Below are 14346 nucleotides of genomic sequence, written 5' to 3' on the forward strand. Positions count from 1 at the left end.
GAGGCTTTTCTTTGTTAAGCTTAGGTAAATGGAATTGCAATAATCCAATCTGGAGAGGATAATGGATTGTACGAGGATGGCAAAGTGTTTTTGGTGGAAGCAGGATCTCACTTTCCTCAGCATGTGAAGGCTGCAAAAGCATTTTTTTATCAGGGAGTTGAGGTGGTCGTTGAAGGATAATGATGAATCTATGGTGATGCCCAGAACTTTGCTAGAGAATTCCAGCTGTAGAGAGGAGCCTGTGGGCAGTGGGATGGAAGTGGGTAATTGATCAAGTTTAGGGCCGAGCCAAAGTAGTTTAGTTTTGGACTCGTTCAATTTCATTTGTACAGTGTGAGCCCAGGTTTGAAGTTTGGTTATGCAAGAAGAAATGTTAGCTGCGAGATTGGTGAGGTTCGCGTCGATCTCGATGATTATAACAGATACACAGGACAAAAGGGGAGTCAGTACATGTAGGGAATTGGAGGGAGGGACTGATGAGGTGGAATCACATAGGACAAAGGGGAGTCTGAACTTAGTGCTCATGAAGGGAATTAGAGGGGGTTGAAGAGGTGGTAGGGGACTACTGAGAGGATGACAGATATCGTCCCTCCTCAATTTCCCCATAGGGAATAATGGGAGCACTCACTGTGACTTCTGGTGCCGGCTGCAGCAACCTGCCTGCAGGGAAAGGATTTCTGTCTCAGAAATGTGTCAGAACTGGACCATCAAAAGAAATATTCTGGCTGCCGGTCAGAAAGACCTCGACCGCTGACTCCCACCCCTGAAATTCTTCACACGGTGATGGGGGGAGAAACTATATGCAGCCGGCTCCCTGATCCCCAAAAGGTTGTTACAGAGAGGCCCCACAGCCCCTGATTAAATCAGTGAGTAAGCAGCTCCCGGGGAACAGATGCCAAGCTCCTGAAAGGACATAAAGCAGGCTTGCTCCAGAAGCACTCGACGAGATTGGCCTGGGAGCAGCACTCCACCCATGCAGGACTGTGTCCTTCCCCCGACGTAGTAAGCCCAAGAAGGGAACCCCCGAGAACCAAAGCCATGAAGAAATTTGAAAAACTGAAGGAAAAATACCTGAAAATAACAAATGTAGCAGAGCAGACCAGAACAACCCTTCCAAGTTCAATAGCAGAAAGAAAAATTGAAGAGGGAGCTGTTCTTCACTGCAGAAGGGGAGAAGTTCAAGATCTTAAATAATACTCTTCTGCAGTTAGTGGGAATCAACAGCTAAAGTACGGACTCCTGTGTATATGTAACAGAAATTCATTTCCAAGCTACAATCGTGGTAATCCTGATAAGGTCCTCCGAAGGGCCTATAAGCAGATAAAGTATAGCCACAGAGAACATTTGCTGCAAGTGAACAGCAAAAGTGAAAGTGAGGATTCTGTGTTCACATGGTATGAAATAATCCTCTGGGAGTTCTGAGGCAGTTTGGATCATTTGAAACCATTGGAGGGTTCTTCAGGTTCATCCATTGTTTAAAAATGCATATTTTAGACATGCATTTTCATGAAGTAAGAACTGAAAATAACTGTTAAGTTCATCCAAAGGTGTGAAGACTACATATGATGAAAACCATGTTAAATGTGGCCATTGTAAGACTTGTATAATATAACTGAATTGTCTGAATTTACTAATCTGGTTAAACATATTTGAAATAAAATATTAACTGTAATAGTGATTTTATAATATACATTACATTACATTACATTACGGATTTCTATTCCGCCTATACCTTGCAGTTCAAGGCGGATTACAAAAAGATTTGACTGGACATTTTCCAATGCCCTTGCCAGAAATTGTATGTGGATAAAACCATTAGACTTTTAAAGATTAGGATTAATGAACATCGCTCATATGTACAGTGAGTTGTCACATTGTGTTTTGAATACACATGACTGATTCTTTAAACTATTTTGGCATTGATCACATGGTAGCAGACATCTACTGGGACTGGGAGAAACGTTTGCTCCAATTGGAACAACATTGGATTCATAGACTACAGTCTTGAACCTAAAAAGAGTTAAATGTCTGCATTGACCAGAAAGTGTTCTTTTGACGAATGGCCTCTTTAAATTTTATAAGAACTTATATAAGTAAAATATTATTTAAGTCTGATGAAGAAATATAAGCCAAAAAAACACAAGGCCTAAGAATAGTTTGGCTGGTGGTTGGCAAGATCTGAAGACTTAGGGCTCCTTTTATCAAGCCGCGCTAGCGGGGTTAGCGCGTGCGACTTTTCATCACGTTCTAACCCTCGCGCTGGCCAAAAAATTACCGCCTGCTCAAGGGAGGCGTTAGCGGCTAGCGGTTTAACGCGCAGTATTACGTGCGTTAAACCGCTAGCGCGGCTTGATAAAAGGAGCCCTTAAAAAATCTCTTAAAAATATTACTGCGCTGTTTTTTGGTTTATAATAATAATAATAACTTTATTTTTGTATACCGCTATACCACAAACAGTTCAAAGCGGTTTACAGAGGAAGAGACTGTACATATACAGCGAAGATACAAAGAGTAATTGTCAAGTGTATTGGTAACTAGTTTTCAATTACAAGGAGGGACAGGAAAAGGAGGGGAGATGGTTAGAGTTTGGTAGTTTGGCTGAGAGGGAAGGGGTTAGAGAAATTTATCAAAGAGGTATGATTTGAGAGATTTCCTAAAGGATAGGTAGGATGGAGCATATGAAATGAGGGTGGTCAGTAATGTCACATACTTGTGGTCAGATCTACCGCTGTTTTTTTTTCCATTTTGTATCTATAAAACTTTATGCAATACTTCCTTTTTACCCCAAAGCAAGCATTAGTGAAGAGCTCTGTTTAGCATATTAAAGTCTATTCATTTTAATACACTTGTACACTCAACATATTGCAAATTCCTAATGCTTCCTTCAGAGACTCTTGCTATGAGAAATAAAAACCTTTTATTTTTAGGGTTAGGTATTGCAATGCTACATGCTGTAGGTTGATGATACAGGCCCATTTTCAAAGGCTTGTGTTAAATCCATACAGCACTTCAGTTTAAAACCACTTTACAGAACTACAACTATAAAACATTTTGTGTTTGTTTTTTCTTACCAGATCCAGTGCCCCCACATAGACTGTGCAGAAGCACTGTGCCACAGTAGCAATCCTTTCGCTCCACTTCCTTGCGGAAACTTTCCATTGTCTTCTCCAGCAGACTTACTTCATCATCTGAGCGGGCACCATGGTATCCTGCCAACAAACCCAAGAATTATGTCTTGCAAGGTCAAGATACATTTGGCTATTGCTATTGAAAGTAAGGGCTATGTATAATAGAGGGAGTGGAAGAGGAAAGGGAGAAACCGGCCATTAAAAATGTTAAGGCTAAAATATAGAGAGTCATGCATTTGGTCTACAAAACCCCAAGAAAGTGGTACAGTATTGTGTATGAAAAAGAGCGGAAATCGGAGGCTGATCATGTTTAATGATCTTAAGATTGCCAAGCAGACACAAAAGGTGATGGCAAAAGCCAGACGAATGGCCAGCAAGAAAGGATGTGATGTCTGCTTTTGTATAAATCTCTGATGAGATCTCATTTGGAGTACTATGTATGTTCCAGAGACTGCATCTACACAACGATAAACAGGCTGAAGAAAAACCAGAGGGCCGCTACTAAAATGGTTAATGGTCATACAGAATATAGGGACAGATTTAAAAATCTCAGTATGTATACTGTATTTTGGAAGAAGAGTGGAGGCGAGAAGGAAGATAAACACAGAGACAATTGAAGTACCTCTGTGATATAAATATACAGGAGGCAAATCTCTTTCAGTTGAAAGGAAGATCTGAATGAAGGAGCATAGGATGAAAGTGATAAGGGGCCAGATTCAGGAGTAATCTATGGAAATATTTCTTTTTGATGGATGTGTGGAAACAGCCTTCCAATGTTGGGGGTGAAAACGAGGACTGTATTTAATTTCAAGAAAGCATGGGACAAAGCACAGAAAATATCTGAAGGAGAGGAAAGGACTACAGAACTTAGTATTTGATGTGGATGGCAGACTGGACAGGAGATATACCATCTGATATTCAGCAGTATTTAGCGGCCAAGAACAGCTCCTGGTCATTGGCTATGACATGTGACATAGCCGGTCAGCACTAAGCCTAGCAACTAGATAGACCCACCTGAAAAGCAGGTGCATCTTTGGCTGTTATGCCTTAGCTAGCCAACTGATAAATATCAGCTTGGTTGGCTAAGTCTTCGGCAGCTGAACTGGCCTGATACAGCCCTGGCACTGAATATCTGGGTTCGCCACTGATCAAGGGAGGTAGCTGGGCTGCCTCTCATAATCTGAATATCGGTCACATAGGGCCATAATCTATAAACAAAATTTGGCAATGCTAAAGGAGTAATTTCAAAGCTATACTTATATTTTTAAAAGTAGAACTATTTGACACTTAGGTTGGGTAGGTGGTTAGGGAAAAGGTAGGGGATTATATTAACAAAAAATTTTGGATTGTTACATGTTATAATTGATGTTCTTTGTGAAGGCACTTGATGTACACTTTTCTTTTATGCTTTGTATTTTATTGAGCGTTCTATAATATTGTTTGTACTGTGATTATTCAATAAAATCGCCAAAATATAAAAAAGGTGGAAGGCCAAAAAAAATAAATAAATAAACTTCCAGCAAGGTTGGAAAGGGGAGATAAAAGAGGCTATTAGAGTTTAAACAGCATCTTTCATAAATGGAAAAAGAATGGGATGAAAAAGCAGGAAGCTGCAAAACATTGATAAGGAAGGCTAACAGAAAACTGAAAAGAAGTTTGCTGTGGTGGCAAAAACATACATTTTTTTAGGCATATTAGAAAGTCTATAAGGGAGTCAGTTGGATCGTTACATATCAAAAGTAAAAGGCATGAACAAGCATGTGGATGAAGGGGAGCTGGTTCTCCCTCTGACATCACTTCCTGTCAGAGGGAGAGGCCAGCGCGAGCAGCAGTAAGAGATGTTGCTCGCTGCCAGCAATCACTTGAAGGGATAGGTGGGTGGGCAGAGAGCAGGAGAGGTTCCAGTGCCTTCATCAAGATGGTGCCCGGAGCAGTTCACATCCCCCCCCCCTCTCCTTATTCCACCGTCCGCAGTTTTGCCTTTTATAGGTAGGATGATTGTTGTTTGAGTTCTTGGAGAGAGTGATGTTTTACTATAGGTTTGCTATAGCTTCCTAATTTTTTAAAGTGTTTATGTTACTTCACAAAGGGGTCCTTTTATTAAGCTCTGCTAACTGATTTAGCGCGTGCTAAATGGGTTAGCGCATCTTAATAAAAGGACCCCAAAGTGCCTGATTTTGGAGAAATTTTGTTTAGCTAGATTGTGAGCCTTTGGGACAGATAGGGAAGTTCTAAGTACCTAAATTTATTATATTGTAACCTGTTCTGGACTCCTGGGGAGGACGGACTATAAAAATGAACAAATAAATAAATACTAGTGAGATGACAAAAGAATCTGAATGTTTTTGCATTAACTAGTAAAGAGTTGTAGCAGTAGTAGAAATTTCAACTACTTCCTTAAGGCAGTATAGTTTTGTATTTTTTTTTTTTTAATTTATACTGTATATTTACACATTTGATTTTTTTTTTATAATTTGTTCTCCTCTCCTTTAGATCACATGTTATCAAAATATTGTGACATGATTTATGAAACATTTTTATGTGCTGAAATGTTGTATACATCTCATCCATTAGCATAACTTCTCTATCTGGATATTCTAACTTTGGTATTTTACCTTTAAAACATACCTTACTCTGGCCCAAATGCACTAAAATGGTCGCTGTAGCTGAGTGGGTTGCTGTGGGTCGATTCATTGTCCAATTTTAATACATCGATCGATGCGCAACCAACTTTGCATACAAATTAGTTTTGCAGAGGTCGGTCATAATCCCACCCCACCAGTCACTGGAAAAGCAACTTTCATACATGCACAGAGCTGGCAGGGGAAGCCCCGAAGCAGCCTCCTGCCACTCAGATGTTCACGGCAGGAAGACTTTTTTTTTAAATGGGCACAAATGTTGTCCATGTGTTACGCACAATATATGTCCCCTTTAAAAAAAAAAGCCATGCCTCCACCACTCCTCCACTCCCTTACCCTGATGACAACCACTGAAAAAAAAAAAGAGAGATGCAAGAGGGATGCCCACTTCCTCCTGCTCAACCGCCCGGACCATCCCCACATCACTGACAACCTGGATCCTCCCCCCTCCCGATTCTAAGGCCCCCCTCCCGACACCCACACCCACCAAGTCCCAAAGAGAAGGCCCTGGTGGGCTCTGGTCAGAACCCCCCAGCTTCAGCACGCTCCCTCCAAACTCCCCTCATTTCTTGTTGAAGAAAGCTGTTAAGAGGGATGCCCACTCCCTTTTGCTGGCAGGTCCACCTCTTCCAAATGGCGGGCCTTCCCTTTCCTGATGCATCCTGGGATGCACCAGGGAGGGGCCTAAGGCCCTGATTGGTCCAGAGCTTAATAAAAGGAGTGGGAGTGGCCTTAGGTACCTGAACCAATCAAAGTCTTTTGTAAACCATTTTACATATATTTCATGTTGTCCAGATTAGTTTTTTTAATTTTATTAGGTTTTTAAGTTTATTGATTTATTGCTTTTATGTTTTATAGACTCCAGATGCAGGCCTTAGGGGCCAAAACACGAATCTTGTTGCGTCTCTATTTGCTATATTATAGTGTCATCCATTTATTATTGCAATAAAGTCATTACACATGACCACTGCCATCCTAACTTTTTGTCTCCACCGCTGTTGTCTTGTGTTCTAGTTTTTACAGAACACAGCAGCTAGATTGATTCACAACAGGATCATATGCTTGGCTGCATCAGAAGAAGCTTTATCAGCTGAAAACCCGAAGTTATAATGCCATTATACAGATCCATGGTGAGACCGCACCTGGAGTACTGCGTCCAGTTTTGGAGGCCACATTACCAAAAGGATGTGAAGAGAATTGAGTCAGTTCAGAGAATGGCCACTAGGATGGTCTCAGGACTTAAAGATCTTTCCTATGAAGATCGTCTGAGCAGTCTGCGCTTATACTCGCTCGAGGAGCGCAGAGAAAGGGGGGACATGATAGAAACTTTCAAGTACATAACGGGCCGCATCGAGGAGGAGGAGGAAATCTTCACTCTTACGGGCCCCACGGTGACAAGAGGGCATCCGCTAAAACTTAGGGGAGGAAGATTTCATGAGGACGCCAGGAAATACTTCTTTACCGAGAGGGTGATTGATAGATGGAACGGTCTTCCACGTCAGGTAGTCGAGGCTAGTAGCACGCTCGACTTCAAGAGACGATGGGACAAACATGTGGGGTCGCTACAGAGGTATGATAGAGGATAGTTTCTCGAGGGTGGACGGGATCATGATTGGGCAGACTTGTTGGGCCGTCGGCCCTTTTCTGCTGTCATATTCTATGTTTCTATTGTTTTTAATTTATACAGGCTTTCCATAAATGCACACTGTCTCTTACCATAAGCCCAATTGTTGCCTCTTCCCCTCTGTCCCAGAATAAGATTAGAGTCTCTGAAAACACTGTAACAAAGAAACAAAGCTCCAGTTTATTAACTACTCTTACAATGATCTCCTTCCTTCTTTCTGTACTGTTTTTTCAAGGCCATTTATTCTTCCACTCAACAAACTTCCCTCTACTTTTGAAACAGGAGAGTTACAGAGATTATTATTTGTTGTGCCTCTGTGTGAAAGGCAATATGTCAAGAAATTATCAACAATTTATTTATTTGGATCTAACGCGCACCTTTTCGGTAGTAGCCCAAAGCAAGTTACACTGAGGCACAGCAGGTATTTTCCCATTCCCAGAGGGTTTACAATCTTATAGGTTCATTTACTTCTCTGTGTTAAGTGCATACTTAGGAAGGATTTAAGGATTTAGTATACACTTTTCCCAGAAGCAGCTCAGGGTGAGTTGCATTCAACTCTGTATTTCACTGTCCCCAGAGGACATACAATCTAAGGCCCTGACGCAGTAGTTTACGCCAGATTTATTTGCACTAATCTTATTCTTGATGCATTAAGAAGTTTTAGTGTGGGAAAATCAGCGGTAAAACCGCTGTGCTAAAGGGGCGGCAGAAGCACAGTGGACATGCAGCATGCTGAATAAGAAATTGCTCCTGTTGTTAAAAAAAAAAAAAGCACTCATGAAAATCTAATGCCGTTTTTTTTTCACTTTTTTCCTAGCACTGAATCTTTAATACCAGCTCAGGGTTAGAATAAAGCTAAAGCACATCAACAAAATTGTGATGTGAGGTAACTTGAAGCACTTTACACTACGTGGTTTTTAGCTTGCTGGCTCCGCCCCCCCCCCCCCCCAAATTACATCAGCTTGCATAGAGAAATTGCCGATGCCAAGCGTTTACAGAGAAAAATTGCCAATTCCCAGCATTTTCTTCACCGTGTTTTGCCTCTCCTTCAGGAACAGGCCAGGTCTCCCACCATGTTATTCGCGGTTTCATCATATTCACGATGTTTTTTAATAGAAAACAGCAAATAACATATCACCCAAGATCCCCGATAGCTCAACTAGTGACCATACCTCTCATTTAATGAAAATAAAATAAACAATTTAAATAAACATGCCTCAAATGGACCATCTTGCCCTTCCTATTCCTGACCTCCCATACAAGATCTTGATGATCCAAATCCATCCACCTTTAAAATTTGGAGGCAAGAACAATGCCCAATTACTCATTTTCCTACATGGTGTACCTGACCTTAATTGGCAAACTGACCATTTTGCAACATGGCAGCACCGGCTGTAGGAACTAGTAGGCCATTGTTCCTGCCTAACACCTTCAGAATTTAGTGGAAGGGTAGAGGGTCAGATGGTCCAGTCTACCACTGGAGGCTGTATGATGGGAGAGCCTCCCTTGATTGGGATAGGGTCTATGGCTACTGGGCCAACAAGACATTTTTTGCAAGGCAGGAGTCTGTCAGGGCTGGTTTCTTAAAAATATCTACTTTCCTGTCAGTGTGTGAACCAATCCCTGCTTACAAACTGACAGGACAGTAGACAAAAAAAAAACTCCAACCAAAAACGGGGCCTACAAGAGTGGGAATAGCAGGTTGGAAGCAATAAACCAAATCAAATCTATAGGAAGAAAGGTCTCTGTCAAAAGGTCAATAAAGGATCACCCTAAGCGTTTAGTACAGACTTTCAATTGGTTCTTTGGCAAAAGGCCAAAACATGATCATGCTGAAATCAGAAACACACTCAATGTTCTTAGAATCTTCAGTTTAATAAACATATTGAGCAGGTAGACCCAGCATAACAATAAGATGCAAAAATTATTTTGCCTTCTAGGAAGTACAGTAATTTTGTTTTGAGGACACTGGGTGTACTTATGCTCCTGGATGGAAGCAGTTGAAAGGAAAAGTGGATTCAAACTGAAGCGCCATTCAAAATGGGGGTGCCTTAATAAATGATCTGAATGCAAAGAATAGCATTTTGCTCACTCAAGATACATATGTAGAAGTAGGCACTCAGAAAACAAAGCACTTACTTTTATGCAATAGACGCACAGAAAGTCCTAGGGACTGAAGAAGAGTAGGTGGAATCAGTACTTGTGTGTTTATTTTTAATGCATGTACTGTACATGTGTCAACTCCTTCTGATATGCACACACACAAACTGAGATCTGCTTTGAAGAGTTTTCAAGCAAGTATTGTATGAAGGAACACAAACCTGTGCAACTATCTTTGCCTTGGCACCCCGTTATAAAATTATCCTCTGTGGGGGTATTCCCTCACTGATACTACAATTGCACCATTATACAGTATGGAGCGCTAGCTCACTGGTGCTGCAATTACACAGAAACATGATGGCAGATAAAGGCCAAAGGGCCCATCTAGTCTGCCCATCCGCAGTAACCATTATCTCTTTCTCTCTCCGAGAGATCCCACATGCCTATCCCAAGTCCTCCTGAATTCAGACACAGTCTCTGTCTCCACCACTCCACCTACCACCCTTTCTGTAAAAAAGTATTTCCTCAGATTACTCCGGAGCCTCTCACCTCTTAACTTCATCCTATGCCCTCTCATTGCAGAGTTTCCTTTCAAATGAAAGAGACTCGACTCGTGCATTTACATTACATAGGTATTTAAACGTCTCTATCATATCTCCCCTCTCCCACCTTTCCTCCAAAGTATACAGATTGAGATCTTTAAGTCTGTCCCCGTACGCCTTATGATGAAGACCACATACCATTTTAGTAGCCTTCCTCTGGACTGACTCCATCCTTTTTATATCTTTTTGAAGGTGCAGCCTCCAGAATTGTACACAATATTCTAAATGAGGTCTCACCAAAGTCTTATACAGGAGCATCCTTTATCCTACATGCTATACCTCTCCCTATGCAACCTAGCATCCTTCTAGCTTTCGCCATCACCTTTTCAACCTATTTGGCTACCTTAAGATCATTACATACAATGACACCCAAGTCCCGCTCTTCTGTCCTGCACATAAGTTCTTCACCCCTAAACTGTTCCATTCCCTCGGGTTTTTGCAGCCCAAATGCATGACCTTGCATTTCTTAGCATTATATTTTAGCTGCCAAATTTCAGACCATTTGTCAAGCTTCGCCAGGTCTTTCTTCATGTTATTCACACCATCCGGCGTGTCTACTCTATTGCAAATTTTGGTATCATCTGCAAAGAGGCAAATCTCACCCGACAACCCTTCAGCAATATCGTTTATAAAAATATTAAAAAGAACAGGCCCAAGAACAGAACCTTGAGGCACACCACTTGTAACATCCCTTTCCTCAGAGCAATCTCCATTGATCACTACCTTCCGTCACCTTCCACTCAACCAGTTCTTGACCCAGCCCGTCACTTTGGGACCCATCCCAAGGGCACTCAGTTTATTTATTAGACGTCTGTGTGGAACACTGTCAAAGGCTTTGCTAAAATCTAAATATCTAGCGCACATCCTCTAACCAATTCTCCGGTCACCTAAGTCAAAGAAATTGATCAGATTTGTCTGACAAGACCTACCTCTAGGGAATCCATCTTACCTCCGGTCCTGTAATCCATAGGATTCCAGAAACTTGACCATTCTCTGTTTTAAAAGTGTTTCCATTAATTTGCTTACCACAGAAGTCACTTACCGGCCTGTAATTCCCTACTTCTTCCTTACTTCCACAGTACAGCAGAGGGTGCAAGAGTAGGCCACCTTAGGGAAGCTGAGATAATCCTGTTGAGTCATGGAGGTGGAAACTCAGGCAGTAAAGGAGCTCATATGTCCTAGGGTGAAGTGATTCAGAGAGAGGTTCCACAGCAACAGACTTCACAGAGAAGTGACCCAGCAGAGTAGGAGGACGTGGCCCCAGCTTACTCCTTACATTCTACTTGGCTGAGGTAAGCCAATTTCTTGTACTAACTACAAGGGGGTGGGGGAGCAGTCCACCCTAGGTGCCGGCACCCATTCTCTTCTCTGCTCCCACCCCGCTACTTCCCCACATGCGTGCGTGCGTCTCTTCCCCCGTACCTATTTAATGTTTGCAGAATGAGCAGCAACCCCAACCTCTTGTACGAGTTAGCATTGACTCTTCCTCTGATGTCACTTCCTGGACACACACCTAGGAAGAGGAAGAGCTGACGCAAACAGCAGGTTGGGATTGCTGCTTGCAATGGGAATGTTAGAGAGGTACGGGGGGAAGGGAAGGGGCACGCGGCAGAAGGGGACAGGGAAGGAGCGGATGGGTAGGGGTCGGAGAAGAGAGCAATTCTCACCTGCACCATGCCACTGCATGTGAGCCTTGTTGTAAGGTCTGGTTAAGACAAGAGCTTGCAAATTTACAAGCTTTATTTAAAATTTGATGAATCGCTTAATTGTAATACAAAGCGATGAACAAGTCTAAAAATATAATAATACAAATACAAATACAAGGGTTCAGTATAAAAAAATAGACAGAACACTTAACATAAACAGGACCAAAAGGGAAACAGGGAGGAAATATAAAGAATGATAGTAAATGAGATGGATAAGGGATATTAATAATAATAATAATAGTTTATTTTTATTTACCGCCATAACCGGGAGTTCTAGGCGGTTCACATCAATCAATCATAATACATACAGTACAAATAGATATTTAGAATTGAAATCATCTAAAATTTCGGCAAAGTTAAAAGCTTACAGTGGGAAAATACAAACAATTTAAAATTAGATAAAAATTATAAGTAAGTAATAAGATACATTAGGTTGCCAGTCTATTGAATAATTGAGTTTTTATCTGTTTTCTAAAATCAAGATAAGAGAAAGCTTCTAATGCAATTTTGGCAAGCCATGTATTCAGTGTGGCCGCCTGAAAAGAAAAGGTTCTGTGGAGGAACCTTTTGTAATGACAGGATTTTATTGAGGGATATGCAAACAAGTGTACTCTTCGAGAGCTCTTATTAATGTAACTCAGGGTAAAATGAGGGGTAAGACAGCCTGGTAGCATGCCAAATACTGCTTTGTAGCAGATACATGAGAACTTAAATAAGACTCTGGATTCCAATGGCTGCCAATGAATCACAATAGTGAGGGGTAAAAAGATGGAAACTTAAGATCAAGGCTGGAATTAAAAGGTGTATCTTAGCTTTAAAAAACTAGCAGTCAAAAGCATCTTTAAAAAGAAAGCATTTTTTAAACTTGCTTTTAAACCTATTAATAAGACGTTCTTCTCTTATTTGTATTGGGAGGGAATGCCATAATTGTGGAGCAACGACTGAAAAAATAAATTGTCTCCGTGTATTAATGGATTTAAGGGAGGGAACAACCATCAAATGTTGATCGTTAGATCTGAGTGATCGGGTGGGGGCACAGGGTATTAAAACTCTGTTAATAAAAGAAGGAGATTGATAAATTATCGATTTGAAGAACATCTTTTGCAGTCTGTGTGTGGGGCATGGTGGAACCAGCTCTAGGTCAGCTCAGGACTTTTGTTTGTCAAAGCAAGAGACTGTTTTCCTTTGTGCCTGATCCTGTAAGGCAGGGCTGCCCAAGTCCGGTCCTCGAGATCTACTGGCAGGCCAGGTTTTCAGGATATCCACAATGAATATGCATGAGATAGAGAGAGATTTGCATACCAAGAAGGCAGTGCAGGCAAATCTCTCTCATGCCTATTCATTGTGGATATCCTGAAAACCTGGCCAGCCAGTAGATCTTGAGGACCGCACTTGGGCAGCCCTGCTGTAAGGTAACAGGATTCAGGGAATTTTGTCTTGTGTCAATAAAAAAAAACTTTTCTGCATTATGTCTGGTTGTGTGTTCAAAGGTCCAAAATCAAACCCTGCTTGCACTGATACAGCCACCGATGCTGTGCACTAAGTGCAAATTCCATATTGGCAATAATGTGCATAATTGTTTATTATAGAACTAGTCTTATAGCCCGTTACATTAACGGGTGCTAGAATATATGTCTGTCTGTCTTTCTTTCTTTCTGTCTCTCTCTTTCCTCAGCTGTCCACCACCACCCCTTGCCTGCTCCCCCTGTCCATCAGTAGCCCTTCTCCCTTCCTTTTACCTCCCCGGTGAACACCATCACCCCTTCACTGCTCCCCCTGTCCAGCAGCAGCCCTTCTCCCTTCGTTTTACCTCTCCCTGTCCAGCAGCACCTCTTCCCTGCTCTCTCTGTTCAGCAGTAGGCCTTCTCCCTTTCTTTTACCCCCCTGTCCAGCAGCACATCTTCCTTGCTCCTCTTGTCCAGAAGTAGGCCTCCCTTCCTCTTTCGTCCTCCCTGTCCAGCAGCACCTCTTTCATGCTCTCCTTGTTCAGCAGCACCCTTACCTGCTCCCCCTGACCAGCATCCGACTTCTGTTCCTTTTGCGTCTACCTCCTGTCCGCACCCACATGATGCCTTTTGCCACAGCTCAACTGCCTGCACGCGCCGACAGCAGCCTCAAGCCACCGCGGACTGCACGTGCCAACAGCTGCCGCGTGCACCTCAATCCGACAGCCGCCTCAAGTCGCCCTGGTACTGGCACACTCCCAGCATTGCTGCCACCGCCACCATCCATGCTAGGTGGGAAGGTGGGCTCCATGAGAGGCCCGCGGGGCCGAAGCCGGTCAGCATGGCTGGGGCTCGGGAGAAGGAGTCCTGGTGTCTTCTTGCCGGCCACAGACATACAGATCAGGGATGAGTGCGCATGTGCGTTTAGGGTTTTATTATAGTAGATACTAGAGTAAAACTGCAGTTACGTGTTAACATTTAGGTGCAGCCACTTACACCATATCAATGGCTGGGGTAAATGTCTATTACAGCTGTGCACATAACTGTGGGTATTCTATAGCCCCTGTGAGTACGTTAAGTTATGGGCATGCTCCTGACCCAC

The 14346-nt window shown here is 42.4% G+C and overlaps 1 protein-coding gene across 9 annotated transcripts in view; it reads right to left on the minus strand.

Annotated features, from left to right (window-relative positions):
* The window catches only part of LOC117354404 (tubulin delta chain-like), a 112764-nt gene that overhangs the window by 61882 nt on the left and 36536 nt on the right, over nucleotides 1–14346 (minus strand). For all 9 annotated transcript variants that reach the window (XR_004538201.1, XR_004538202.1, XM_033931881.1 and 6 more), the window contains exons 4-5: nucleotides 7484–7545; nucleotides 3072–3209 (exon numbers count right to left, since the gene is read on the minus strand). Coding sequence is in view for 7 of the 9 variants with exons in the window: in XM_033931881.1 (XP_033787772.1) it covers nucleotides 3072–3209; nucleotides 7484–7545 (200 nt within the window). In the remaining 2 variants the exon portion in view is untranslated. The remainder of the gene's footprint in view (nucleotides 1–3071; nucleotides 3210–7483; nucleotides 7546–14346) is intronic.

The sequence above is a fragment of the Geotrypetes seraphini genome, chromosome 2 (genome assembly GCF_902459505.1).
Source record: "Geotrypetes seraphini chromosome 2, aGeoSer1.1, whole genome shotgun sequence".
Lineage (NCBI taxonomy): Eukaryota > Metazoa > Chordata > Amphibia > Gymnophiona > Dermophiidae > Geotrypetes > Geotrypetes seraphini.